Genomic DNA, 27,899 nt, shown 5'->3' with positions numbered 1-27,899 from the left:
ATTGTCAGGGGACCATATTTTTTAAAAATGTGTGGGTCCCAGCCTGATATGCAGTAGGGGCTGCATAACTGTTAAGCAAGCCCCAGCAAACTATCAGCAGAACCCACGTGAGCTCCAGTGCCCAGCCCGCCCACTTTTAGCACCCCCCAGTGGTCAGTGCAGATGGCTTTTGCCTTAACTTCCTGTTTATATGTGAGTGCGATGCTGCAGAAGGAAGGAGCTGGCTGAACACGGGCAGTGTGTTACCAGCAATTGCTAGTCCGGGGACACTGAGGGAGGTCAAAGAAGGGGCGCAGGATGGTGGTGGGGAGAGGAGACAAGAGAGATGCCTGAGGCCCTTAGGTGGGGGTGAATGTCAGACTATGGGAGAAGAGATAGGGACACATCAGAAGCGGGGGGAAGGAGAGATGGTGGAATATAAGGGGATGCAAACCAAAAATTGGGCCAGGGTGCCACAGCCTTTTGAGCCTGGGAGGTGGGGGGAGAGTGAGTTAAAAAAACAGGTCCGATGCATAACTATTTTTGATAGAAACAGTCCCAGTAACAGTTAAGTATTGGCTGCTTTCTTTCAAGCTACCTGCTCCCTCCCCTCTCCTAAGTCAAAAGTCCAAATATACGGAGTTGAAAATCTCCAGCGCGCTGACTTCCGGTCCCAACAGCCCCACCCCCCACCCATCGTTCCCTCCGGAAACACGCACGTTCTGGACCGCCCGGCCACACCCCCCCAGCACGCGCCGGTAACCATGTGAGAAACGCGGGGGGGGGGGGGTTTGGACCTTATTGTTATTTTATTTTTAATCCGCTGGGCAAATATAAGGTCACTGCAGCTTATTTGCTTTTCAAGTTTCCTATTTTTTTAGAAAAAAGGATGAACCCAGAAAAAAAATCATTAAAAAAAAAAAGCATGTAGCTCCCTCGACTACTCTCCCATTGTAGTCCTGATGCGCCCTTCTGCACTGATGACGGCCAACAGCTCTCTGTGCCGTTGCAGGAGAACAGCCATGCTCACTGCCAGGCTGCTCACCTTAGTGCTGGTCGTGGAACCTCAGCGCATTCTCTTGGGCCTGAAGAAACGGGGCTTTGGGGAGGGGCGATGGAATGGATTTGGTGGCAAAGTGGAGCCAGAGGAGACGGTAGAACAGGCAGCCAAAAGGTAGGGCCTGGGCTGCTTTTGCACGTGGCTAAATATTCCACTGGCAGGACTTGGATATTTTATTTATTTCTTCCATTTGTGCCACCTGGACCAGCTCTAGGCGACATCACAGAGTAAAGGGTTAGAATAGGGGAGGGAGTGGAGAGGAGCGAAGGATGTAGAATATGTCATAGGTAGGAACACCATCTATGTAAATGACATCTAAATGAATTAAACTAATATGTAAAAATGACTAGAAAGGAGGCACAGTTAAACAATAGAATCCAGTTAATAAAATAAAAAGCATAGGGGTAAAAACAATGGAATACAATTTAAAATAATTTATAAACTGGAAGAATAAATTGAAAACCAAAATCAAATAAGTCTGGCAGAAGTCCCAAGTTCCTGAAGCAGCTCTGTTGCTTCAGCATATTTTAAATAATCCCAACCACAAAATAGTTATCCCCTCCAACCCTAGCTGAAATTAATATTCATTTAGGTTTCTGACTTCAATACCACTTTCTTGAAAGCAGTTCTTAATTTGGTTATGCAATGGTAGCTGTATTTTCCACCTTTTCTTATACTCTTAAAATATTTTAGTAGGTATCTGATTCTTTCCTTTTATTGCTTAATGGAGTTCTTTTCACAAATTTGTTTTGATGTAAACCGCTTTGATCCTTGGCTGTCTATAAATATTTTAACAAACATATTGGAAGTGAGGAAGAATAGGGAATAAGACCTTCATGAAAATGTAGGTGAAGGCCCCAAAAGTTATATTTTTAAGAGAGACGCTGTGCTTATGAATTTTTCAAGCTTCTGAACAATCATATATTTCCCTGTAAGCAAGAAACAAGAAGCCTATGTAAGAGGTTCAACTTTGCTCCAGTAACTGGCAAGATTTGCTGACAGCATTGGATGTTTCGGGACTTTTTCAGAAAGACAAACCCAAATAAAATGTCCTACTAAAAAGTTATCTGAACTGCTAACGAGGGACAATGAAGCTCAGGCAGAAGGAGGCCTGATCTCAGAAATTATTGAACTTAGTATTAAGAATGCATTGTCAGGGAAATAGAGAGGTCAGATTTGACAATGGGTGATATCATGCTTCAATATAGCTCCAAGATAAATATGCAGACTATACAATCAATAGATATGTTAGATGTGTCAACCCAATAGAAAGTGAATATGTAATCTGTAACTAGGAAGTTACAATGCCGTTGTACAGATCCATGGTGAGACCTCATCTGCAATATTGTGTACAATTCTGGAGCTATTTTTCACAGCTATAAACGTTTAGAATACAAAATACTTGTGAGTGCAAAAATTATAACTATAATAAAATTATATAAATAATTAGTGAAATGCTCAGACCTGATAACCCATTTAGTAGTGATGTCACCACTATGAGGTTAACTAGGGGACCATCATTGCATTCACTTGTCCCCTGCCATCCCTGAATATTTACTACTTTGTCTTAACTAGTGGTGGTACTTATCTTCGTTCAGGGGTTGTTCATGTTGAAGGTGTTAACTCTCATGGGTGACTGGTGTCTATTAAGGTGCTCGTGCTTCTTTAAAATTGTTGTTAGTTTCTTAGGTGATCTCCCGTCCCCCCGACCCGGATTTCGTCTCTTCGTCAGGGAGGGACACTAAGAAATTTCAAACAGCGAACTAAAATAAAGTGTACTAGGTTATATTTTTACCATCTAAGCAGTTATTAAATACTTGAAATCTCTTATATCCAGTTTCTAATATACATTTTATTTGTTATTAAATTACCTGATATCGGCTCGCTATGGACAGAGAAGTTCTAAACGTTTATAGCTGTGAAAAATTGAAAAATAGACCCTGTTAGCCACAGATTACTAAGGAACTTATCTCTCTATTGAGTAATTAATCTAGTACAATTCTGGAGGCCACATTATCAAAAAGATGAGTTGAGTCGGTTCAGCGAATAGCCACCAGGATGGTCTCAGGACTCAAGGATGAGGAACGGCTGGGTAAGTTGCAGCTATATTTACTCGAGGAACGCAGAGAGGGGAGACATGATTGAGACATTCAAATATGTCACGGGCCGTATCGAGGTAGAAGAAGATATCTTTTTTCTTAAAGGACCCACGGCAACAAGAGGGCATCTGTTGAAAATCAGGGGTGGGAAATTTCATAGCGACACCAGGAAGTATTTCTTCTCCAGTAACCCTAGTGAATTCATAAACACCTGGCGGTCTCTCAGCGAATCGACCTTGAATAAACTAGCACCACTAAAAGCAAAAAATAAAATATGTAGACAATCAGACAAATGGTTTGACATCGAACTCCTACAACTAAAAAGGAAATGTAGACAACTAGAAAGGGCATGGTTAAAACAGAAACAAGATAACACTAAAACAGAATGGAAAATCCAAATCAAGCAATACAAAATCAAACTGAAGGAAAAACGTAAAGACTATTACTCCAACCTCATAGGCACCGACAACCCAGACACAAAAAAACTTTTCAACCTAGTAAAAACCCTTACCGACACCAAACCACGTCTAGCCACCCAGGGAAACCTAACACCTACAGCCTCGCAACTAGCAGACCACTTCAAAAATAAAATCATCTCAATCAGAACAACATTCAATAACTCACAAAACAACATAGACGAGATTCTAATAAAACCCATAACAGATGAGTCCATATCAGCAGACAGATCCTGGACCGACTTCCCCACAATCCAGTGGTCTGATCTGGACAGGCTATACAGAAAATATTGCAAATCCTCATGTGATCTGAACTACTGCCCACCATACCTACTAGCAACAGCGTCCACCAACTTCAGAGCTAGCTACATATTATGGCTGCAAACAACACTCAGGGAAGGCCAGTTCCCACCTGACCTTGGTGAAATCATAGTTACGCCTATACTGAAAGACCCCAAAGGTCTAATAGACAGCCCATCGAACTACAGACCAATCGCTTCAATCCCAACATACGTCAAAATAATAGAAGGGCTAGTAGCACAACAACTGTCCATGTACCTAGATGCCCACAACATCCTACATCCATCCCAATCCGGATTCAGAACCAACCACAGTACAGAAACTCTTCTGGTATCTTTACTAGACATAGCTCGAAGACACCTCAGCCAAGGACACAGACTGCTAATCATCCAATTTGATCTCTCGGCTGCATTCGATCTGGTGGACCATTCCATACTTCTCCAGATACTAGACGCAATTGGAATTTCAGGAAAAGTTCACAATTGGTTCCAAGGCTTCCTTAAAACTAGAACATATAGAGTCAAATCAAAAGACATTCTATCAGAACCATGGACCAATCCATGCGGAGTGCCACAAGGCTCTCCCCTCTCTCCCACACTCTTCAACCTATTCATAGCATCCCTAGGCACCACCCTGGACACCCTAAATATTACCTCCTTCAGCTATGCGGACGACATAACCATCCTCCTTCCTTTCGACATCCACAATCCAACTTCCACAGGACGCCTGAAAACAACACTAGAAACAGTAGAAAAATGGATGACAAATCATAAGTTGAAGCTGAACCCAGACAAAACTAAATTCCTAATGCTAGAGAAGGACAAAAAACCATCCCTAACAGAACTGGAAGTAAACTCAATCAAGTACCCAATACAAAGCTCCCTCAAAATCCTGGGTATACATCTAGACAGATGCTGCACAATGCAAACACAAATTCAAAAAATCACCCAAAAAGCATTCTTCACAATGCGAAATCTAAGAAAAATCAGAAAATTTTTTAATAAAGACCAATTCCGGATCATTGTCCAATCTCTTGTGCTGAGCATTGTAGACTACTGTAATAGCCTTTACTTACCTTGCCCTAACAACACAATAAAAAAACTGCAGACCATCCAGAACACAGCCCTCAGACTCATATACTCACTCAGCAAACATGACCACATTACTAATGCATACTTAGAATCGCACTGGCTACCAATAAGAGCAAGAATACAATTCAAACTCTACTGTCTCATTTTCAAAGTAACCCACGGCACGGCACCTAGTTACCTAAACAACCGCTTCCACTACTACCTCTCACCCAGAAGAAGGAGAACGCAGAACATCTTCACCTTCCCACCTCTCAACGGAACTCGTCGTAAGAAACTTTACGACAACCTCCTAGGGACACAGGCAGCTAAAATCGACTCTGACATCTCAGAATTACTGATCAAAACAACAGACATAAAAGATTTCCGTAAAGAAATAAAAACACTATTGTTCAAAAAATATATCCCATCACTCTAACCTCCTCCCAACGAGTTCCCAATCAACACCTTCAGAAACACCCACCTATATCTCCTTGTCTGTGATTTAGAAGGTACTGTAACCCTTCTACACTACACCTGATCTAACTTGATTCAATCGATATATAATATCTCCTGTGATATGTATTATCTTCTGTGACATGTATTATCCTCTGTGTTATGTACCATTCTGTTAAATTGTTGTATCATAATTCTTTACTGTTCCTGTAATCTACTCTTATCCTGTAATGTAATTCTACTGGAATTGCCCAGACATCTTCTATATTGTAATCCGCCTAGAACCGCAAGGCACAGGCGGAATAGAAATCCCTAATGTAATGTAATGTAATGTAATCATTGGAATGATCTTCCACTGCAGGTAATTGAGGCCAGCAGCTTGCCAGATTTAAAAAAAAAAAATAGGATCTCTTCATGGAAGAAATTAGGGGGGTGGGTCATTAGAGTCGGCAGACTTGATGGGCCATGGCCCTTTTCTATGTTTCTAGGTAGTGCTGTAGGCCAGTGGTTCTCAACCCTGTCGTAGAGTAGTGTTCTTCAACCTTTTTACACCTATGGACCGGCAGAAATAAAATAATTATTTTGTGGACCGGCGATTGAAGAACACTGGGCTAAGTCGTGGGCCAGACCTCGCCCATCTCTACCCAATCTCCACCCCCAGACCCCGCCCCCATAATAGTACTAATTGTAACGCTATTTTTTCCATTCATTTTTCACAGATACACAATATAATCTTATTAACAACACATAATGGTTAACCACAAAATTAAACTACACAAAGCACACTGACAGCAGATGTAAAGTCTCAAAACTGACATAATTCAATCACTAAATTCAAAAATAAAATCATTCCCCCCCCCTATCTTTGTTGTCTCCCTCCCTCCATGCTATGCCTTACCTTCTGGCCTGCTCCTGCCTGGCCATTTTATGCCGCCTCTGGTGTTATCTTCAGGCCTGCTCCCTCTTCCTTACTGATACAGTGCACAAAGCTGCGGGCAGAGGCTCCTTGCGTGTCCCATGCCTCATCTGGAAGCCTTCCCTCTGATGTTGCATAAAGCCACCTGCGCCTGAACCAGAAGCCTTCTCTCTGACGTTGCATTGAATCAGTGAAGAAGAGGGAGCTGGCTCGAAGATAACGCCGCATCGATTGCACTGTGACCAGCGGTTGAAGAACTCTGTTTTGGGCCTGATGCACTTGCTGGCCCTGTGAGATCGGCAGGAAATTTCTGTGGACCGGTGCTTGAAGAACACTGTCCTAGAGGACCCCCAGGCCATTCGTGTTTTCAGGCTAGCCCTAATGAATATGCATGGAGCATATTTGCATGCCTGTCACTTCCATTATATGCAAATCTCTCTCATGCATATTCATTAGGGCTAGCCTGACAACCCAATTGGCCTGGGGGTCCACCAGGACAGGGTTGGGAACCACTGAACTAAAAGTATATAAGTGGCATACTGGCTGACATAACTTTAAGATGGATCCATAAACAGAAGCTGGCCACTCCGTTTGTTATCCTTTGGCTCAATTTGCCGTAATTGGTTATTGCCTAATGTTCAACTTATCCCCTCTTTTACTAAGGTGCGCAAACTGATTAAGCACACGCTAAAGCGTTCATAGAATATAATGGACGCATTAGCGCCCGCAAAATCAGTTTGCATGTGCTAAATCAGTTAGCGCACCTTAGTAAAAGAGGGGGGTTAGTCTTGCCGTACAGCACCTTGGTAGAATTTTTTTTTCCCAAAAGGCCATTAAGTACATCAATCCAAATAAGCAAAACAAATTTTAAACTATTTGTTACAGGGAATTGCTACTAATTTTCCAGGAGGCTTTGCTTGGTTCACTTTTTCTGTGTTTCATAAAAGCTAGCACCTAGAAAGGGAGTGTGGGAGTGTGTGGCGCAATGGTTAAAGCTATAGTCTCGGCACCCTAAGGATGTGGGTTCAAACCCACACTGCTCCTTGTGACCCTGGGCAAGCCACTTAATCCCCCCATTGCCCCAGGTACATTAGATAGATTGTGAGCCCTCCAGGACAGATAGGGAAAAACGCTTGAGTACCTGAATAAATTAATGTAAAACCGTTCTGAGCCTTCCTGGGAGAACAGCATAGAAAATTGAATAAATAGTGTGACAAGTTTCAGCCTCTGATAACCAGAGCTGGCATTGTGACATCATAATCCCTCATTCCACCAATGCCTAAGAGCCAATCTCAGCAGTGATGTCACAATGGCTTGATTGTCCTATACTCAGCTCACCTTTAATACATGTTGATTTCTAGAGTGGCGCAGTGGTTAAAGCTACAGCCTCAGCACCCTGAGGTTGTGGGTTCAAACCCACACTGCTCCTTGTGACCTTGGGCAGTCACATAGAAACATAGAAATAGACGGCAGATAAGGGCCCACGGCCCATCTAGTCTGCCCACCTTAATGTCCCTCCCCTACCTTTGCCCTGTGAATAGATCCCATGTGCCGATCCCATTTGGCCTTAAAATCAGGCACGCTGCTGGCCTCAATCACCTGTAGTGGAAGACTATTCCAGCGATCAACCACTCTTTCAGTGAAAAAGAATTTCCTGGTGTCACCTCGTAGTTTCCCGCCCCTGATTTTCAACAGATGCCCTCTTGTTGTCGTGAGACCCTTGAAAAAGAAGATATCTTCCTCCGCCTCGATGCGGCCCGTAAGATACTTGAACGTCTCGATCATGTCCCCCCTCTCTCTGCGCTCCTCGAGCGAGTATAGCTGTAATTTGTCAAGCCGTTTTTCGTATGGTAGATCCTTGAGTCCCGAGACCATCTGGGTGGCCATTCTTTGCACCGACTCCAGTCTCAGCACATCCTTGCGATAATGCGGCCTCCAGAATTGCACACAGTATTCCAGGTGGGGCCTCACCATGGATCTATACAATGGCATAATGACTTCCGCCTTACGACTGACGAAACCCCTTCGTATGCAGCCCATGATTTGTCTTGCCTTGGACGAAGCCTGCTCCACTTGATTGGCAGACTTCATGTCCTCACTGACGATTACCCCCTATTGCCCCAGGTAGATTGTGAGCCCGCTAGGACAGACAGGGAAAAATGCTTGAGTACCTGAATAAATTAATGTAAACCGTTCTGAACTCCCTGGGAGAACGGTATAGAAAATCGAATAAATAAAAAAGCAAGCATTTATCCTTAGACAACCCATAAATCCAAAATTCTACTGCCATACACCATATACAAAGAAGCGAAATTTGGAAAATAGAGACAGTAGCTAAACACTCAAAACAAAAATAAGTCTTAATCCATTATATACCCATAGCATGCTGAGATTTGTGTTCAACGATTACTGTTCCTTGGGCTGGTTTTGAATAGGAGCAATGCATGTCTTCTAGCATGAAGGAGACGCTACCATTACTGTTCTCGGGCTTCATTTTAAGGTTCTGAAGAGAGCTGCAGTCTTGAGCTAGACTTAAAAAGACTTGCTGCAATGGCTAAGGGGCACATGTTGCAGAAAAAATAAAAAGTAAAAAATAAAAAATTAAAGAGAATAATATGATGGGGTCTAATAGAGTTTAGAATGGTTTCCATGGTGGCATGTTCCTAATCACAAAACTCACCTCACAGTGGCCGGATGACTAACACAAGCCAACTGGAACCTCACTTCATGTTCCAACTCTGCAAACAATGTGGTGCAGCTACTGTAGACCTCTTTTTTTGCTTTTGCAGAGAGCTGTGGGAGGAGAGCGGACTCACAGTGGATGCTCTACAGAAGATTGGACAAATCAAATTCGAGTTTGTTGGAAGTACAGAATTACTGGACGTCCATATCTTCCGCGCTGACAGCTTTCATGGCGAGCCAACAGAGAGTGATGGTAGGAAGACTGGAATCAAGTTCCTTATTTTTTATTTTTTTTTAATTCTCACTTTGCCAAAGAAAACGAGTATAACTGTTAATTCGGTTCATAGACAACCCCGCGAAAGACAAAGGCGCGCGCCGACAACTAAGCGCAAGACGGAGGCGCGCGCCAAAGAAAATTACAGTTTTTAGGGGCTCCGACGGGGGGTTTTGTTGGGCAGCCCCCCCAGTTTACTTAATAGAGATCGCGCCGGCGTTGTGGGGGGTTTGGGGGATTGTAACCCTCCACATTTTACTGTAAACTTAACTTTTTCCCTAAAAACAGGGAAAAAGTGAAGTTTTCAGTAAAATGTGGGGGGTTACAACCCCCCACACCCCCCACAACGCGGCGCGATCTGCACTCAATTGTCTGGGCACGCCTTTGTCCCAGCGCGCTTTTGACCTGACACCGTTAATTCTCTGCTTGAAAGGTAAAATACACACCTATTTTTGGCACTGCTCTGTGAAAAAAAAAAACATAGGAGCCTTTGTGTCTATAAAATTTTTAAAAATGCATCAGAAATTGCAGCTAAAAATGAGCCCGGTGGATTAATACCTGCTTGGGATTAGGTATGTATGTGAAGTGTGTACATTATTTGTGATTGCACCCAATCTGTGTTCCTGAACTTGCCTATATGTACATCATGGCCTCTATAAATGCGTGTACTATTTCTAATAAATGCCCAACATCTTATTAAAAGCACAGCCTAGACCAGTGGTTCCCAACCCTTTATCGACAGACTTTTAATCCCTCAAACTACTTCACGGCTACTACAAACAACACCACAAAATCTCCTTTCGATCCCTCCACATCTGCATTTCTTTTATGATACAAAGGCACAAACCATATTCTCTGTGGTAGCTTCTCCCTTACGGAATGCGCTTCCTCACCATATCAGACAAGAAACATCCTTACCAATATATAAGTCTAATTTAAAAACCTCCCTCTATAAAAAGATGCCTTTACATCCTAAGAAATTCTTTTCCCACCGTGAGTGGTTTCAGGTGTATTTAAAAATTTGATATACCACCCTATCAAATTTCAAAGCGTACGTTAAAAATAAATTACAAATAATGCTACAAACGCACTGACAAAACAGTGCATTTTTTCTCCATTCCCCCTTAAGTTTCCAGTCACTGTGTTCCTGTTTATATATTTCAGTCAGATTTTTTTCACCTCCTGTTTTTATAATTTTGTTGTAAACCACCTAGACCAGTGGTCTCCAACTCAAACCCTTTGCAGGGCCACATTTTGGATTTGGAGGGCTTCAGAAAAAAATAGTTAATGTCTCATTAAAGAAATGACAACTTTGCATGAGGTAAAACTCTTTATAGTTTATAAATCTTTCCTTTTGGCCAAGTCTTAATAATAATATTGTCATTTAGAGCTAGAGACATATGATCAAGAAACTCTTTAATTTTACTTTTATGATTATGATAAACATACCGAGGGCCTCAAAATAGTACCTGGCGGACTGCATGTTGTCCCCAGGCCGCAAGTTTGAGACCACTGACCTAGACGGTTCGATAGGCGGTTTATCAAATAATTAATTTGAAACTTTGAACATAATGTATGAATCTGAAGACGTCTGATGTGTGACATCAAGTGGAGTCTGTTGAGTCCTTGTTTGTCATTTGAAAGAGTTGTTGCCATTGATCATAAATAGTACACTGATGGTGTCCTCTCAATTCTAAAAAAAAAGTTTACAAGAAACATTATTTGATCAATTTAGCAACTGTGTTGTGCGTTCACTGTTATAGATGTAGCAAAAGAGAGGGCTGATTTTTGACTGAATTTGGAGGCAATACCACAACAAAATTTTATTTTTTTTTAAATTGCAAGTAATGATTAATTCATAAATCAGAGTTAACTGAAATTATTGTGCAGCCCTAATAAAATAGTTCTCCTGTCCTTGGCTGGTTTAACTTAAGCGTTAAGAGGTCGGCAGTTAACTAGGCCAGCAGCACATACACCGATAGTTAATACAACCATGGCCAGCTTTGGAATATCGGGGCATAATTTAGGCAACTAGAGTTGGCATTTTACCCCCATTATGTTTGGTTTCACATGGAGAATACAATACCTTCCTAACGTAGGCGTTTCTAAACCTGTCTTGGGTCTACCCCAGCTAGATTTTCATAATGTATGTGTTTGGGGGGAAAAAAACATGGCCAAGTGATGAATGGCTGGAACCCAGGGACTGATTTTTAGACCTGTAGGTTAGTTAATAGTATCAGTTTTGGCAAATTAAGGGTTAGATTCATGAACCCGCCCGATCAATCCGGGCAGGTCCGATGAATTCTCAAAAAGCCAATATGCAGATGGGGGCAATCGGAGGAACGCCCCCATCTGCCTGCCCGGATTGCTCTATAGCGATCCCAGTGCGTGCGAAGACCATCTGTAGATGGTCTGCACATGCGCTGGACCACCGGCCTGGCAGAGAGCACTGGCGAGGTTAACTTATTTTGGAACACTCTTTTGAATATACTAGTGTGTCAGCTGTAAGCTTTGCGTTTGGAGTTTAGAGGCATTGGAGCCTGTGGTTTTAACCCGTTTCAAGCCCGCGGGTTAAAACCATGGGCTTGCACTGCTGGGCAGGGTGAGAGAGTCAGGGCAGGCAGGCGATCTGGGGCCGCAACTTTTTTTTTTTTTTTTTTACTTTTTTCATCGGTGCAGCAGGCAGGAGAGATTTGGGACAGCAGACAGCAGGACGTGCAGAGTCGGAAAGACGTTTTCGATTGGTCCCCAGGGTTGCTTCTTGGGATGATCGGCCAGCCCAGTAGGATTGGAAAATTTGAATGATGAATCGCGTCCCTGTCTACTTTGCATGCGTTTCTCCTCATTTGCATGCACAGAATTGAAGCAGATCACAGGAGAAGTTAGTGAATTGTGCCTGAGGGAAATCTGGTCGCAAACCGATCGGTACACGATCGGTTTGTTTTGTGAAGCTAATAAAATTACAGAAGATAAAGTAGACTGTTAGAAGAGAATTGTAAGCATTCTGCAGCCTCTCTTGCAGCGATGCAGAAGGATATTTGCACTTTTCTCCAAACCTGTTTAATGCTTTTTCTCTGCCTTGTTAACAGAAATGCGTCCTCAGTGGTTTCAGTTGGACCAGGTCCCTTTTGATCAGATGTGGCCCGATGATGTTTACTGGTTTCCCCTGATGCTCCAAAACAAGAAGTTCCACGGCTATTTCAAGTTCCAGGGGCACGACACAATCCTAGAACACACTCTGGTGGAAGCAGAAGACCTTTTATAAAAACTCAGAAAGTAATGGCTGCAAGAGAGGAAACCAGTTATGTGTTCTGAGAATCTATGAGCCCTCATCTGACCAGGGCTAGGTATTTACTTCCCCAGTACTTCGGATAGAGTAAATTTACTTGTACACTTCTCCCTCCAAATCCACGGTTTCAGTATCTGCGATTTTTTATTTTTTTAAAAAAAGCTAATTCCGGACCTTCCCCGCCTCCCTCCCGGTATCCCAGACCTTACTTGGTGGTCTACCGGGCTTTCTGGGCAAGAGCGATCTTCCTATGCTCCTGCCCCATGCAGATCACTCATAGGAAATGGCTGCCGTGAGTTCGAGAGACTACAGGAAATCACGGCAGCCATCTCAATCTGTCCTCCTTCCGCGGTGTATTCAGTCCAAAAATTGCATCTTATGGTCTGAAAACTATGGTACGTGGCAGATGGTGAATGCTAACCCATTCTGAAAAATGCCCTTCCACTGCCACATTACTCCATGTGGTATTCTCCTGCTTAAGTAAGTTCTTTAAAAATAATTAATGTGCTTTGTTAAACTTTATTATATATACTCTTAATACATGTAAGATAAAATATTTATGCATATTGTTTATACAGGATTTGGCAATAAAGAATTTGTAAACAGTTCAGTCTTTTAGCGGCTGTAAGAAACAATCATCTTGAAGACTAGCAGACCGAAAAGGCAGGCAGCAAAGCCCAGTAGCTTGTTCCCTTAAATCAGTGTTTCTCAACCCGGTCCTGGAGTACCCCCTCACCAGTCAGGTTTTCTGGCTATCCACAACGAATGTGCATGAAAGAAATTTGTATGTAAATCGAGTTTATGCATATTCATTGTGGATAGCCAGAAAACCTGACTGGCGAGGAGGTATTCCAGGACCAAGTGGAGAAGCACTGCCTTCTTAGAAGACAAAATATCTTTAACCAGCACTTGCAGTCCTCAAAATAGGACACATCAAAACAGGTGGAACAATTGGCATACTCCTGTCACCTGTAAAGCCAGCAGTAATCCCCCTGTAAGGTAAAAGAACATCTGGTCCTCAGGCAGAAAATGAATATTTTCATTCAGTCACAAGACTATTAACACGGCTGTTAATAAGGAGATGTTTGTTTTGGAGTGTAATTTAAAAGTTCATGACTAAAAGAAGAGACGTTTTGCCAGGCCTCTGTTCTCTCTCTGGTTAAGAGGGACTTTCTGTGGGGGAAAAAAACAGGTTGCAGTGCCTTCCTCCCCTAGCTGGACCCCAGCCCAGATCTAGAGCAGCCATTCAAATAATGCCACCGTCTTAGTCCTCTTGCCACCTTTGATACATCAATGTTAAGGGCCAGGGCGAACGACTCTCCCCTTCCTCCCCATACTAAAGACATTTCGCTCATCAATATTTGCTGATTAATAATAAAGTCTGTTTCTAAATTGAGAATATTGACACTTTCGGTAACTGCAGCTTGCATCGAACTGGAACAGAATGTCCCAAATATTGTCTCAGCTCAAGAGTTGCAAATCACAATGCACCTTAAACAAGTATTTTGAAATGCTAGTACCTGAAATCAGCAGGCAGTGGGGGTAAGGTAGGCCCCGTTCAATTTGGAAGCTTTAGCACGTTGCTTTCCAAAAATTAATTTTCTTGTAGTAGAATTAAGACTGGATCTGCCAGTCTCTTGCTTTTTTTTTTTCTCCGAGATAACTAACTGGAGCTTAAGACCATGCACAATTCTTTACACATAACACAAAGCCTGAACATGGAATGAGGCAGCATTTATATCCCAGAGAGCAGAAGGATCAACCCAAGATTGTGTTTCATTCAAACTATTAAGAGTGTCTCTGGGTTTGTTCCTGTAACAATCTTCAGAGCTCTAAGTTGATTAGTCTATGATATATATATAAAAACAGGCTACTGCATATCTATAAGACAGAGGCATAGTAAGTGGGGGGCGGTCCACTCCTAATGCCATCTTGATACACCTATCCCAGTGTGTGCCCTCCTCTCCTTCTCTCTTTCCCCTCCCCACCCCCATTACTTCCTTTCCCTCGTACCTCTAACGTTTGGGGCACAAGCAGCAACACCAACCTGCTACTTGCGCCAGCCCTTCCTCCGACATCACTTCCTGGACCTGCACCTAGGAAATTATGTCAGAACGAGCCTATGCTGGTGCGAGCAGCAGGTTGGGGTTGCTGCTTGCACCCCGAATGTTAAAGAGGTACAGGAGCAGGGAAGGAGCAGATGGAGTGGGGGCGGAGGAGAGGCGACACCATCCTTGGCGCCTCTCACCCTCGTTGCACCACTGATAAGAGAAGCCCAAATTTGGCAGCTGGAGTTGTTGATTTGGACTATTCTAGTGCATAAAATATTTACTGGAACAAAATATGTATCTAAAGGTTTGTCGTAACCAGACGTCATCTCTCAAGGAGGATAACCAGTTAGCCTGGATTTGATTACGCTTCTCCCTCCTTATTCACGGGGGATAGGGGCAGAGCCGGACTGCAAATGGTGAAAAACCGCGAATATCTGGCTCTGACCCACCCCCGCCTTATCTGGTGGTCTAGCTGGTTTTCAGGGCAGGAGCGAGAGACTACGGGAACTCCCCACAGCCATTTCCTAATGGCTATCTGCACGGGGCAGGAGCATAGAAAGATCGCTCCTGCCCCGAAAACCAGCTAGACCACAAGGTGATGCCGGGGGTGGGGGAGGGAGGCAAAAATATGGGGGGGGGTTCCTCCTCCCCCCCCCCCCAAAAAAAAAAAAAATCGCGATTATGTGAAATCGCAAGTAGGGAAACCGCGAATGGGGAGGGGGAAGTGTATTTCAGAGGTGAAATCCCTCCGGGCTAAGTGGCACCCTAGTCTCATCCTGTGGCAGGATGGAGAGGAGTGTATGATCTCACCAGCTCTTCCTTAGTGTTTCTTCTACTTAAAAGCTTCTCATTTTTACAGATAAAACATTTTCTGAGACATCCTTGTTTGGTGGATTTGTCAGTTTTAGTGAAATTCAAGAGCTGTGGCGACCTCCCCACCACCCCAGAAACTGGTTTTGCTAATCACAAACTCCACGTCTCTTGGTGCTTCTGCACTTGTGCCGAGCCCGACATATGCTACCAAAGGATTATAATGTGCGTTTAGCTTGCATTTAAGAGATGCATCTTAAAGTGATTCTCTGATTCAGTCTTCTATTGCACTGTACTCTGAATTACTGTTCTCTAAAGATGGCGTTTGGCCTGTTTTAGTCTGACAGCTCTTATGTTCTTTCAAATCATAACACTGAAAGTTCCTTCTAAAATAATGATGTGGAAAGACAACACCTTCCATCTCAAAAGAAATGGACACCCTACCATGTGATTTAGTATTCTTAATATTCCAAGATAATACCAAAATCTTTGTCATCCCTCCAGATTGCCACAGAATGGATAATCTCCAGCAGGTGGCGGTGGTAAGCCTGTGCAGTCTTTCCTCTGGTTAGTTAGAGCCTGTTGAATCTGATCAGTGGCCTTTTTGTCCCTGCTTTTGGTGTCCGGACAGAGCTCGGGGGTCCATCTGACCTCGGGAGTGCCACACTCAGGCGGCCAAGCCCCTCCCCAAATTTTGTTTAGAGCTGCTTCAGCTGTACACCTTGCCACAGTTCAGGCAAAGACTACAGCTTTGAGAGGTTGGGGGGGGGGATCTGCTCCTTTGTTAAAGTTTTTACAAAACAAAAAACACATCCTGAGGCAGTGCCGGTCTGAAAGACAGCTTTTAAGTATAGTTAATTGGTTTTTAGTTAACCAGCGTTTTTTCCTTTCACTTTTAGCAGTTTGCAACGAGCACTTTAATGAGACTGAAAAAATGCTCATCGTGTTCCCAATGAGAAGTGGATGCGGCCAGCGTGTGCACAAAGTGCTCTGGCTACTGCAAGGGAAAATCCTCATCGGCTTCAGGTACCAGTGAGCAAGGTTCTCCTTCGCGCGTGCACCGCTCGTTGGCTGTAGGCAGTGAAGAAGCCCAGGCTTCCCCCACCGCCTACACGTGGATTTCCCCAACCGCTGACATTTCCCTGGCCGCAGATCGTGCTGGCGATTTCCTTACCGTTACAGCTGCTGCTGCCTGCAGTTCTGCTTTAGCGGCTGGGCCCAGTCAGGCCTCCAAGTTCTGCCTGGACACCAAAAACAGGGACAAAAAGGCCACTGATCAGATCCAACATGCCCTAACTAACCAAAGGAAAGACTGCTCAGGCTTACCACTGCCACCTGCTGGACACTATCCGTTCTGTGCCGGTCTAGAGGGACTAAAAGAAAGAAAATTAGCAAGTAAGAACCTAATTTCTCTTTGTAACAGTCTGGAATAAAGCCATCACTGTAGCCTATGAATGTGCAGAGCTCATACAAGAGTCCCTTTATAATTTTAGATTTTTAATACTAATCTGGATCTAGTTATAGAAAGGGGGAAGTTTATAGCCTCTTAATACTATCCAGCTACCCCACTCAGTGACACTGTTGCTATGAAGTCACATTATAGCATTTAGCTACTATAATGCAAATATGTGCACAGGGATTGCCTTCCCCCCTTTATTGCTATTTCAGTTTTATGTAACTGAACTGCACACATGCATTGCCATCATTCACAAACAAGTGTGCATGAGAGAGATCACAACATATTAGGATGCTGGCACAGGGATGTCTGGGACAGGATTCTCTTGTCACCAGTGCATCTAACACTTGAGACATTAGTACTCCTGCTAGAGTCACTTAGCTCTCACCTTTTACACATTTGAATTATTACAAAAATATAGCTCTGGAGTTATATTGTGCTATTTCATTAGGCAGGATTGTCCGGTGCAATTTCAAGTCTTTCAGTCTGTAGGTTGCAAAAAGAAACCGGTGGGGGGATATTTTCAATCCCGATGCAAGCAGCTGCCACTAGTTGAGGTTGCTCTGCTGGGGCGACAACGGTGGGGTTGGCATACTGCTGCTTCCCACAAAGAGGCAGCTTAGTTTCGGCTTCAGTTCATTCCAAACCTGGCTCATCTGAAGGAAAAAATAAAATAAAGAATTCACCAAGAGTTCAAGCTATTACATTCTAATTCATCTGCCAGATTTACCCTGGAATATCAGTGTTCAAGGCCCAGTTAAAGCCCACCTCTTCGAAACTGCCTTCAGCTCCTAACTCTTCTCACCTTGGGTTCCCTATACCGTATTTTCACGCATATAACGCGCGCGTTATACACGATTTTACAAACCGTGCATAACCTTGCGCGTTATACGCGTGAGCGCGTTTTACAACTTTTTTTTTCCAATCCGATCGGCATCCCCCCTGCGAACCGGCATCCTCCCCCCCCCCCCCGCTCGCGTCAACCCCCCTCCCCCGCGATCCTACATCCCCCCAGCACCAAACATCTCTTACCCGATTGGGCACCGGCACCAGCACCAATGCACAGGACGTGCCAGTGCCCGAAGTTCCTCCCTCGTTGGTTTGGGCTGGGCTGGGCTGGGCGGTGCGATGCAGGAGAGATAATCCTTCCTGCGCCGGGCTGGGCTGGGCGGTGCGATGCAGGAGAGATAATCCTTCTTCCTGCGCCGGGCTGGACTAGGCTTTGAGCATTTGCGCATGCTCAAAGCCTTCTGGTCTCGCTCTCTCCGAGATTCTCGATCTCGGAGAGAGCGAGACCAGAAGGCTTTGAGCATGCGCAAATATGCTCAAAGCCTAGTTCAGCCCGGCGCAGGAAGAAGGATTATCTCTCCTGCATCGCACCGCCCAGCCCAGCCCAAACCAACGAGGGAGGATCTTCGGGCACTGGCACGTCCTGTGCATTGGTGCTGGTGCCGGTGCCCAATCGGGTAAGAGATGTTTGGTGCTGGGGGGATGTAGGATCGCGGGGGAGGGGGGTGACGCGAGCGAGGGGGGAGGATGCCGGTTCGCAGGGGGGATGCCGGATCGGATTGAAAAAAAAAGTTGTAAAACGCGGGTAAGCGAGCGGGGGGGGGGAGGATGCCGGTTCGGAGTAAGCGGGAGGAGGTTTTAGCATGCGCGGTATACGCGTGTGCGCGCTATATTAAATTTTTTAAACATAAATATGTGTTCCCCGCGCGCTATACCCGTGTGCGCGTTATATGCGTGAAAATACGGTATGTCATGTCTGTCCAAGTTAGATTGTAAGCTCTTCTTAGCAGGGACCGTCTTATTAAATGTCAACATGTACAGCCTTTCAGCACTATATAAAAGTGATAAATAGTAGTAGGAGGTTTCTTTAGTATCATATGTGCAATTTTGCTCACCTCATTTGAGGAAAAAAGTGGAACTAGAGCAGATACAGAGAAAGGCAGCCAAAGTAATACAGGAGCTAGAATGGCTCCCCCTGTGAAGAGACAACGTGGCATACATGATCTAAAAATCCCGGTGAACACAGACGTACAGAATTCTTTATCTGACCTTTCAAATTGTGCTAGCACTCGTGGAAACTCATGAAATTAACCCACCATAGAACATCAAAAGGTAACTGAAAGTTCTGAATCAAAAAATAAGAATGTATCCAGATGTTTCTAGGATTACACAAAAAAAAAAAAAAAAAGAGGAAACAGTTTTTGCTCTTGAGACCACAGGTTTTAAAACTGGAAGCTACATTTATATTAAGATTCCCATGTAAATGTTTGGTTAAATTTTAGAGGAGCAAGATATATATATTTTTGGTTCATAGTAACATAGTAGATGACGGCAGATAAAGACCTGAATGGTCCATCCAGTCTGCCCAACATTCTGCACAGTTATCAAGATTTATCTTAGACAAGGAGGTGATAACTGCAAGTACCCCTATCAGGAGCCAAGATAACACTCCTAATTAAGTATCTGGGACCACTTCAGGCTGCCCGATTATTTCCTGAGAAAATTAAGGAGTAAAATAGTCTTCCATCTTTGATACTCCTCCCTCAATGATTGTAGACTAATTAACTGTTGACAGAATAATATAATTTACCTTTATGTTATTTTCATATGTGATTTGATATTTGATGGACACTGCTTTATTTCATTATGATTGTTATCATAAAATTGAAATTCAATAAAGATAAAATTAACCCCCCCCAAAAAAAAAAAAAATAAGGTAACTGAAAGGCATATTTTTCATTCAGAATGAAATTTAACTCACAAAATTGTAGGCAGAATATTCTGTAGCTGTCTTTAGAAGGGTATCTAATATAATAAACGCCTAAGCCGCGCATGCGCACTCCCATCGTGTGTTCCGTTTTCCGTGCGGTGTAGGGCACCGCAGGTAGGAGTGCGCATGCGTGCGAAACACTCTTCCCCCCCCCCCTCCGAGGCAGATGTAGGCCGCGGTGGCTGTCGGCGGCCCGAGGTGGATGTCGGCCGCCGCGGCTGTCGGCGGTTGCAGGCCGCGGCGACTTTCGGCGGTTGCAGGCCGCGGTGGCTGCTGGCCGTGGCAGCTGTCGGCGGCTGCAGGCCACGGCGGCCGAGCACAGACGGCATTTCAAAATAGATGCTGAATGGGGGGATGGAAAAGGAGATGCTGGCTACCGTGGGGGGATGGGAGAAAGGGGAGATGCTAGCTATCTTCTAGCACCCGTTAATGTAACGAGCTAAACAACTAGTAGCTAGATAAAGCACTTAAAGCCTCCAAAATCCTGGGTTGCATACTGGATGCCATACTTACCATGGAACCTCAAATCTCCAGTCTCCGAAAGAAATCCCTCTTCCATCTTAAGACAACTAAGACTAATCAGACTGTACTTTCACCAACACCACTTTGCCTTAATTGTACAACTGATGATACTACTACAGCTGGACTACTGCAACTTCATCTACTTGGGAATCAACTTTGCTCTAAATCCATAAAATGCAACTCATCCAAAACACCGCTGTAAGACTAATCTTCAACCTGAGAAAATGCGACTTGGTCTCATCCTTCATCAAACAACTCCACTGGCTATCCGTCCCATCACAAATAACATTAAAAGTATCATGCATCATTCACTGCAAACTTTATGGAAACTCAGCGGCCCCACTCATCCAGTTCTTCTCAATGGCATGGGTCTACTTCTCGCAGAGCCCTCAACAGGATACTAGCAAATCTCCCATCCACAAAAAATCTTCAGTTCAAACGAGTTTTCCACTCCATGCTTACCTTTCTAGGAGTATAAACTTGGAATGACTTTACAGAAACAACCAGAACAGAACCTAGCCACACCATATTCCAGAGGAAACTGAAAACCCTTCTTTTCGACACTTGATCTCCTGTATCCTCTCCTAATTTCCAATTTCTCTCCTACTTCCTCTCTCCCCCTCTTACCTATCCCTCTTCCCTCCCTCTCCCCCCTCTCTTCAAGTCACCTTGAGCCTGTATAGGTATGAGCAAAGCACAAATAGAAGATCAGATTAGATGTTGATCCAAGACAATTATTCTGTCTCTTCCCATACACTTGAGAAGGCAAGTGTAGTCATAAAAGTTCACCCAATACATGGTCCGACTACAAAGGGTTTTCGTCAGCTCCAAAATGATTCGGAATGCTGCAATATGAGCGATGCAAAGTTGCAAATGACATGATCACACCACCATTTCTCTTTCCATATGAGAGAAGACTAAAGAGGTTAGGGCTCTTCAGCTTGGAAAAGAGACGGCCGAGGAGGGATATGAAAAAGGCCTTACAGGATCATGAGTGGTGTAGAAAAAAAAAAAAAGAAAGAGCATGAACCAACCGATTCGCTTTTATCCTTTCAAAAAGGACAAGGACTAGGCGACGGTTGATGAAGTTACACGGTGATCCTTTTAAAACTTAAAACAGAAGGAAATATTTTTTTCACTCAACAAATAGTTCAAATACTTAAAGGGTATTAACGTAGAACAAAATCTTTTCCAGAGAAAGGAAAATGGTAAAACCAGAGGACATAATTTGAGGTTGAGGGGTGGTAGATTCAGGGGCAATGTTAGGAAATTCTACTTTACGGAGAGGGTGGTGGATGCCTGGAATGCGCTCCCGAGAGAGGTGGTGGAGAGTAAAACTGTGACTCAGTTCAAAGAAGCGTGGGATGAACACAGAAGATTTAGAATCAGAAAATAATATTAAAGATTGAACTAGGCCAGTACTGGGCAGACTTGCACGGTCTGTGTCTGTGTATGGCCGTTTGGAGGAGGATGGGCAGGGGAGGGCTTCAATGGCTGGGAGGGTGTAGATGGGCTGGAGTAAGTCTTAACAGAGATTTCGGCAGGTGGAACCCAAGCACAGTACCGGGTAAAGCTTTGGATTCTCGCCCAGAAATAGCTAAGAAGAAAAAAATAAAAATAAATTTTAAATTTAATCAGGTTGGGCAGACTGGATGGACCATTCGGGTCTTTATCTGCCGTCATCTACTATGTTACTATGTTACTATGTTACTATATGCTCCAGAACTCATTGCCAGAGGTTGTGGTTACGGCGGTTACCATATCTGGGTTTTAAAAAGGTTTGGACAAGGTCCTGCAGAAAAAGTCCAGGGTCTGCTACTGAGATAGACTTGGGGGAAGCCACTGCTGTCCCTGGGATAGATAGCATGGGATCTTGCTGCTCTTCGGGATTCTGCCACGTACTTATGACATCTGGTTGGCCACAGTTGACACTGGGCTAGATGGACTATCCATTTTCCTAGTAAGGCTACTTTTTAAAATGTTTTTATATCTGCAAATGCTTCTCTAGCTACTAATGCAATACGGTTCATAGACAACCCCGCGAAAGACAAAGGCGCGCGCCGACAACTGAGCGCAAGACGGAGGCGCGCGCCAAAGAAAATTACAGTTTTTAGGGGATCCGACGGGGGGTTTTGTTGGGGAGCCCCCCCCCAGTTTACTTAATAGAGATCGCGCCGGCGTTTTGGGGGGTTGTAACCATCCACATTTTACTGTAAACTTAACTTTTTCCCTAAAAACGGAAAGAGTGAAGTTTTCAGTAAAATGTGGGGGGTTACAACCCCCCAAACCCCCCACAACACGGCGCAATCTCTATTAAGTAAAGTGGGGGGGTTCCCTCCCCACACACCCCCGTTGGAGCCCTAAAAACAGTAATTTTCTGCGACGCGCACCCCCATGCTGCGCTCAATTGTCTGGGCGCGCCTTTGTCCCGGCGCGCTTTTGACCCGACACCATGCAATACAGGGCTAAATTTAAAACCAAGAAGATATATGCTAAAACGCGGACTGCGCTCACAAAACGGTAATGAGACTGTCCCCTTGAACAAACTCACGATGCAGCGATCTCGGTGGCTGGGCCGAGGCTATGGAATGCCATGAAGGGGTTCAATTGAGGTTGTGTTCTGAATTTAGATCCTTTTAAAAACATTGTTAAAAACCCATCTATTTGTTAGCACTTTCGAGAAAGTAAGAAGATATTGGTAGTTCTTTCATATGAACTAAAATTGATCTGGGACACTGATATTTTACACAATTTTTAATTGTGCATAATGTTTGAATTTGTACATTTTTAAGCATGTGAATTTGTAATCCGCCTAGTTGATAGGCAGACTAGAAATTTCTTAAATAAATAAATCATAAATAAATCAGGAATTTCTTAGTTTGATGATTCTATGTAAAAAAATATTTGTCTTGCGATTTTCATATCCTGTTATGTTTCTTCTGTAAACATTTATTGAAAATAGAGAATGACATGGGAAAAATTCTGTCCCCGTCTCCGTACCACCATCCTCTGCACCGCCCCATCCCCGCTGGTCATTTCACCGCCCCGTCCCCGTCTCTGCCGTCCCCTTCACCGCCCCGTCACCAGCGTCTTCTCCTCTCCATTCCCCCACCCCCAGCACCCTTCACGCGGTTCAGCAGCTCCCTCCCGCCGGCCAGCCGTGCATTTCCCTCCCTTTTCTTCTTGAAACTGGCAAGTTCTATACTGCTAAGAGCTGTATTACAGCCGGAGCCTTGAAGTCGTGTCGGGTTGCCTGCTTGAAAAGTCTCCTCCGATGCAACTGGAAACAGGAAGTTGCGTCAGAGGAGACTTTTTCCAGCAGGCAACATGACGCGACTTCAAGGCTCCGGCTGTAATACAGCTCGTAGCCTTATAGAAATCGCCAGTTTGAAGTAGAAAAGGTAAGGGAAAAGGAGGGAGGGAGATGCACGGCCGGCCGGCGGGAGAGAGTGGGCTGCCGGATCGAACGCTCGTTCACCGCGCATTCACTACTTGTTCACCGCCCCGTGCTACCATTCACCGCTCCACCGTTTTGATGGGTTACCCGCGGATAACAGCCACCGTGTCATTCTCTAATTGAAAATTCTAAAATTTGAAAAAATTATAAATAATCAGATATATCCCACTTACAACAAAGTGGGTAACAGAAAATACACAATATAATCAATATAGAACAAAACAAATGTCAAGTCGAGAAGCTCTCTGATCTTCAGGGGCCTTAAAGTAAATGGGACAGATAATTAGAAGAACATGATTCCCTCTGTGTATTTTGAAGGTTGCTAAGGTCCTCCAAATAAATTCTCTAACCGCATTCTCTCCAAAGGAAATCACAATCGTACTCCCAGAAAAGCTTTTCTTAATGCAAAACTATCTCCATTTTCAGGAAGGGAAAGGGGGGTTTACATGCAGGTGCTTCAAGCACAATCTAATGCAGTGTTTCTCAACTCAATCCTGGAGAACCCCCCTTGCCAGTCAGGTTTTCAGGATATCCACATGAAATAAATTTGCATTTAATGGAGGCCGTGTATGCAAATCCAGTTTATACATATTCATTGTGGATAGCCTGAAAACCTGACTGGCAAGGGGGGGACTCCAGGGCCTAGTTGAGAAACACTGATCTAATGTACCAGGGGCAGTAGAGGATTAAGTGACTTGACCAGGGTCACAGGGAACAGCGCAAGGTTTGAACCCACAACCTCAGGGTGCCGAGGCTTTAATTCTACCCATTACACCACACTCTCCTCTGGAAGCAGATGAAAGCTTGGCTCATCTCCCAAACTTATTGTGAAAAGAAACTAGCTAGCTAGTCATACACGCCAGGATAAACACCAACTGCAAATACAGTACTGAAGCAGGACTTCTACGCTAGCTGAAACCACATTCATGCACCTTTCCGACTTCATATGTAATTTTTCCTTATGTTAAACATAGAAACATGGCCCATCGAGTCTGCCCATTCCAAGTACCCACCCCCCTGAATTTACTCCCTTAAAGATCCCACGTGAGCATCCCATTTTCTCTTAAAATCCGTCACGTTGCTTGCCTCAATCACCTGCAGTGGGAGTCTGTTCCAATGATCTACCACTCTTTCGGTGAAGAAGTACTTTCTGGAGTCACCTTTATTTCTAATCTCACTCCTGTTACTCTTACCTTCCGCTTATAACCTATGCAGTCTAGTAAAACATTTTAATATATGTTTGTGTTGACTTTGTAAACAGCATATTTTGCCTTAATATTTATTTATTTCAATTTCTATCCCGTCCTCCCAGCTCAGAATGGGTTACAAGCCAACATTCACAATGGAAAACATTTTGGACAGTACAAGACTATACAGCAACTTATGCATCTTTTTACTATGTCTGATTTAGTCTTGCTGTACGAATGAAGAGCCAACAGAGGGATACAAAGTACACACCAGTTCAGTGAGTGAAAAAAGCACAAGGGCCTCAGAAGTGGGAATACCCACTTCTGAGGCCCTTGGTGCTTTTATTTCCCCTCATGCTGTATACATGACCTTGAGTGAACATCAAAAAGGTGGTAAATAAATACAAAAATAAAAGGGATTGGGACTTGTATACCGCCCTTTTGTAGTTACACAACCACACTCAAAGCGGTTGAGATTCTGTATGGAATGTTGCTACTCTTTGGGTTTTGGCCAGGTACTAGTGACCTGGATTGGCCACTGTGAGAACGGGCTGCTAGGCTTGATGGACCAGTAAGGCTATTCTTATGTTCTTATGTGAGCCAAATATAGGGCAATCAAGCCATTGTAACATCACCGATGAGGTTGGCTCTGAGGCACTGTGGAATGAGGCATTATGACATCACAATCTCAGCTCTGGAATGTTTCTCTCAATGGGGTTCTGGAATCTTGCTATTCTTGAGATGCTGGAATGTTGCTACTCCTTGGGTTTTGGCCAGGTACTAGTGACCTGGATTGGCCACCGTGGGAACGGGCTACTGGGCTTGATGGACCATTGGTCTGACCCAGTAAGGCTATTCTTATGTTTTTACATGAGCCAAGTATAGGGTAATCAAGCCATTGTAACATCACTGATGAGGTTGGCTCTGAGGCACTGTAGAATGAGGCATGATGACATCACAATCTCAGCTCTAGAATGTTGCTCACAATGGGGTTACAGAATCTTGCTATTCTTTGAGATGCTGGAATGTTGCTACTCTTTGGGTTTTTTGTCAGGTACTAGTGACCTGGATTGGCTACCGTGAGAACGGGCTGCTGGGCTTGATGGACCTTTGGTCTGACCCAGTAAGGCTATTCTTATGTTAGGCCCCTTCTTACTTGTTCCACAAATTTACCACATCTTCTGCCAGCTTTCCTCTGAAATTGGAACTGCTAAGGCTCTATACTCTAACAAGACCCGCCAAACCAGCTCGGTTCTATTTTCAAAGGGAAGCAAGCTCACAAGGTAGCAGCGAGATGTGTCGATTGCTGATGTCCCCTGCTAGCAAAGGGAGACCATGCAGGGGACGGAAGAGAAATACCAAGATTGCCAGTGATGGCGGCAGCTGTGACCCATCCTATCTTTGGTTAACATGCCAAACTTTTCACACACATTTTGAGTTCAACTATGGCGCAGAACTGTTTACGCCAACCACTAGATTATGCCTTTTCATGCATAGGCACTCACCTCCTTGTGACCCTGAATTTGAGAGTTGACAAAGGATCCTAGGATGTGAGAGGTAAGAGGCAAGTAGATGTGGATCAGCTGTGTCTCTTGGTGTAGGCAGTATAGAGAGAAGTAATTCCGCAGCTCCATGGTCAGGATGGCATTCTCTTGCTAAAAGAAATAAAGGTTGGTTGGGTAAGGAGTCGGGTGCTAGTTCTGTTTACACTGCAGCAAACAGAAGCTTAGAATCTGCGTAGTGTACATACACCCTTGGCACCCATATTCACAATTGAAAAAAAAAAAAAACAAAACACCCAAAAATTAGGTTCTTACCTCAATAATCTTCTTTCTTACAGATTTGTCTAGTAGTCCTGAACCGTAGGGTTATGCATCTGAACCCGCAAGTTACTTGCAGAATGATGTCAATCATCTTTTTTTTTTTTTTTTTAATTTATACATTTTTTTTTTTATTTATAAATTTTCAGATTATTTAACAAGCATATCATCTTGTACAGAAAGTGTAATTAAGAAAACATAATATTAATTACCTTCAATCCTGAAAATAAACCAAAGCTACAAAAGAGATATACAGTGGTACCTTAGTTTACGAGTGCACCGGTTTGCGAGTGTTTTGCAAGACGAGCAAAACATTTGCAAACTTGGTGCCTCGTAAACCGAGCGCGCCTCGATTTGCGAGCACCCTCCCCCCCCCCCCCCCCGCGAACCGGCATCCTCCCCCCGGTGATCCGGCACCCCCGCCGCCATCGGGCACCCCCCCAACCCACCCGAACCCTCTTCTTACTTTGATGTAGCCTCCGCACCGGCACCAGCATTCCCATGCAGCTCTCTAGTACCCAAGCATTTTCCTCCTCTCTGTCCTGGTAGGTTCACAATCTATCTATCTAATGTACCTGGGGCAATGGGGAGATTAAGTGACTCGCCCAAGGTCACAAGGAGCAGGGTGGGTTTGAACCCAGGGTGCTGAGGCTGTAGCTTTAACCACTGTGCCACACTCTTCCCTAAATGAGCAATTTGCATAAAAACTTACTAAAATGTCTGAATTAAAGCAGTTTGCAGTGAGCTAAGAATCCTCAAAAGCGACGTCAACATATCAAATTACAGAAAGCATTTGGTTGCAATCATTACTAATACAGGTGGTGCAACTGGATATTAAGTTTAGGGGGGAAGCTACTTTTTCACATGAGTGATATGGGTGTTGGATAACATAGTTTTTAAAATTATTATTTTATGTAAAGGAGCAATATTATATATTTACTCAGGTTCCCTTTGGTATTCTTACATATTGTTAAAAAATCAGAAATCAATATATATATATAAATGGAAATCAGGAGGGAGCAAAAACATTTTCATATCGCTGTATATGGTCATGCTATCTGCTATTAGTACAGCCCAAATCACGCATGCAAGCTTTAATTACCTAGAGACGGCAAGGAATACGCCAAAGGCATTAACGCACGTCAAGTGTCAATAATGTACAAAAAGCAATCATTTTTCAGTTGAATGAACATTCTAGAACAGGCCAAAATATGCCTGGACAGTGATGGGCTCAGGACTG

At 43.9% G+C, this 27,899-nt stretch overlaps 2 protein-coding genes across 6 annotated transcripts in view; one reads left to right on the top strand and one right to left on the bottom strand.

Moving 5' to 3' along the window:
• The first annotated feature begins 780 nt into the window (after positions 1–780).
• On the top strand, positions 781–12,797 carry NUDT1 (nudix hydrolase 1). Its single transcript, XM_033915018.1, has 3 exons — positions 781–1,153; positions 9,122–9,267; positions 12,378–12,797. Exons 1-3 carry the CDS (start codon positions 942–944, stop codon positions 12,551–12,553), a joined length of 534 nt encoding a protein of 177 aa, XP_033770909.1. The 5' UTR covers positions 781–941; the 3' UTR covers positions 12,554–12,797.
• A 4,268-nt stretch (positions 12,798–17,065) lies between these two features.
• The window catches only part of SNX8 (sorting nexin 8), a 58,287-nt gene continuing 47,453 nt past the window's right edge, over positions 17,066–27,899 (bottom strand). For all 5 annotated transcript variants that reach the window (XM_033963339.1, XM_033963342.1, XM_033963343.1 and 2 more), the window contains exons 11-12: positions 26,345–26,494; positions 17,066–17,550 (exon numbers count right to left, since the gene is read on the bottom strand). In XM_033963339.1, the coding sequence (XP_033819230.1) occupies positions 17,443–17,550; positions 26,345–26,494 (258 nt within the window). In that variant the 3' untranslated portion in view covers positions 17,066–17,442. The remainder of the gene's footprint in view (positions 17,551–26,344; positions 26,495–27,899) is intronic.

Source organism: Geotrypetes seraphini, chromosome 11, assembly GCF_902459505.1.
Source record: "Geotrypetes seraphini chromosome 11, aGeoSer1.1, whole genome shotgun sequence".
NCBI lineage: Eukaryota > Metazoa > Chordata > Amphibia > Gymnophiona > Dermophiidae > Geotrypetes > Geotrypetes seraphini.
Note: the sequence above shows the minus strand (reverse complement) of the source record. Positions and strands in the feature narration are given on the sequence as shown.

Coding starts and splice junctions, on each gene's coding strand:
- NUDT1 (XM_033915018.1), top strand. CDS start 942: ATGCGCCCTTCTGCACTGATGACGGCCAACAGCTCTCTGTGCCGTTGC. Junction 1,154..9,121: donor GTAGAACAGGCAGCCAAAAG/GTAGGGCCTGGG, acceptor TTGCTTTTGCAG/AGAGCTGTGGGAGGAGAGCG. Junction 9,268..12,377: donor CGAGCCAACAGAGAGTGATG/GTAGGAAGACTG, acceptor CCTTGTTAACAG/AAATGCGTCCTCAGTGGTTT.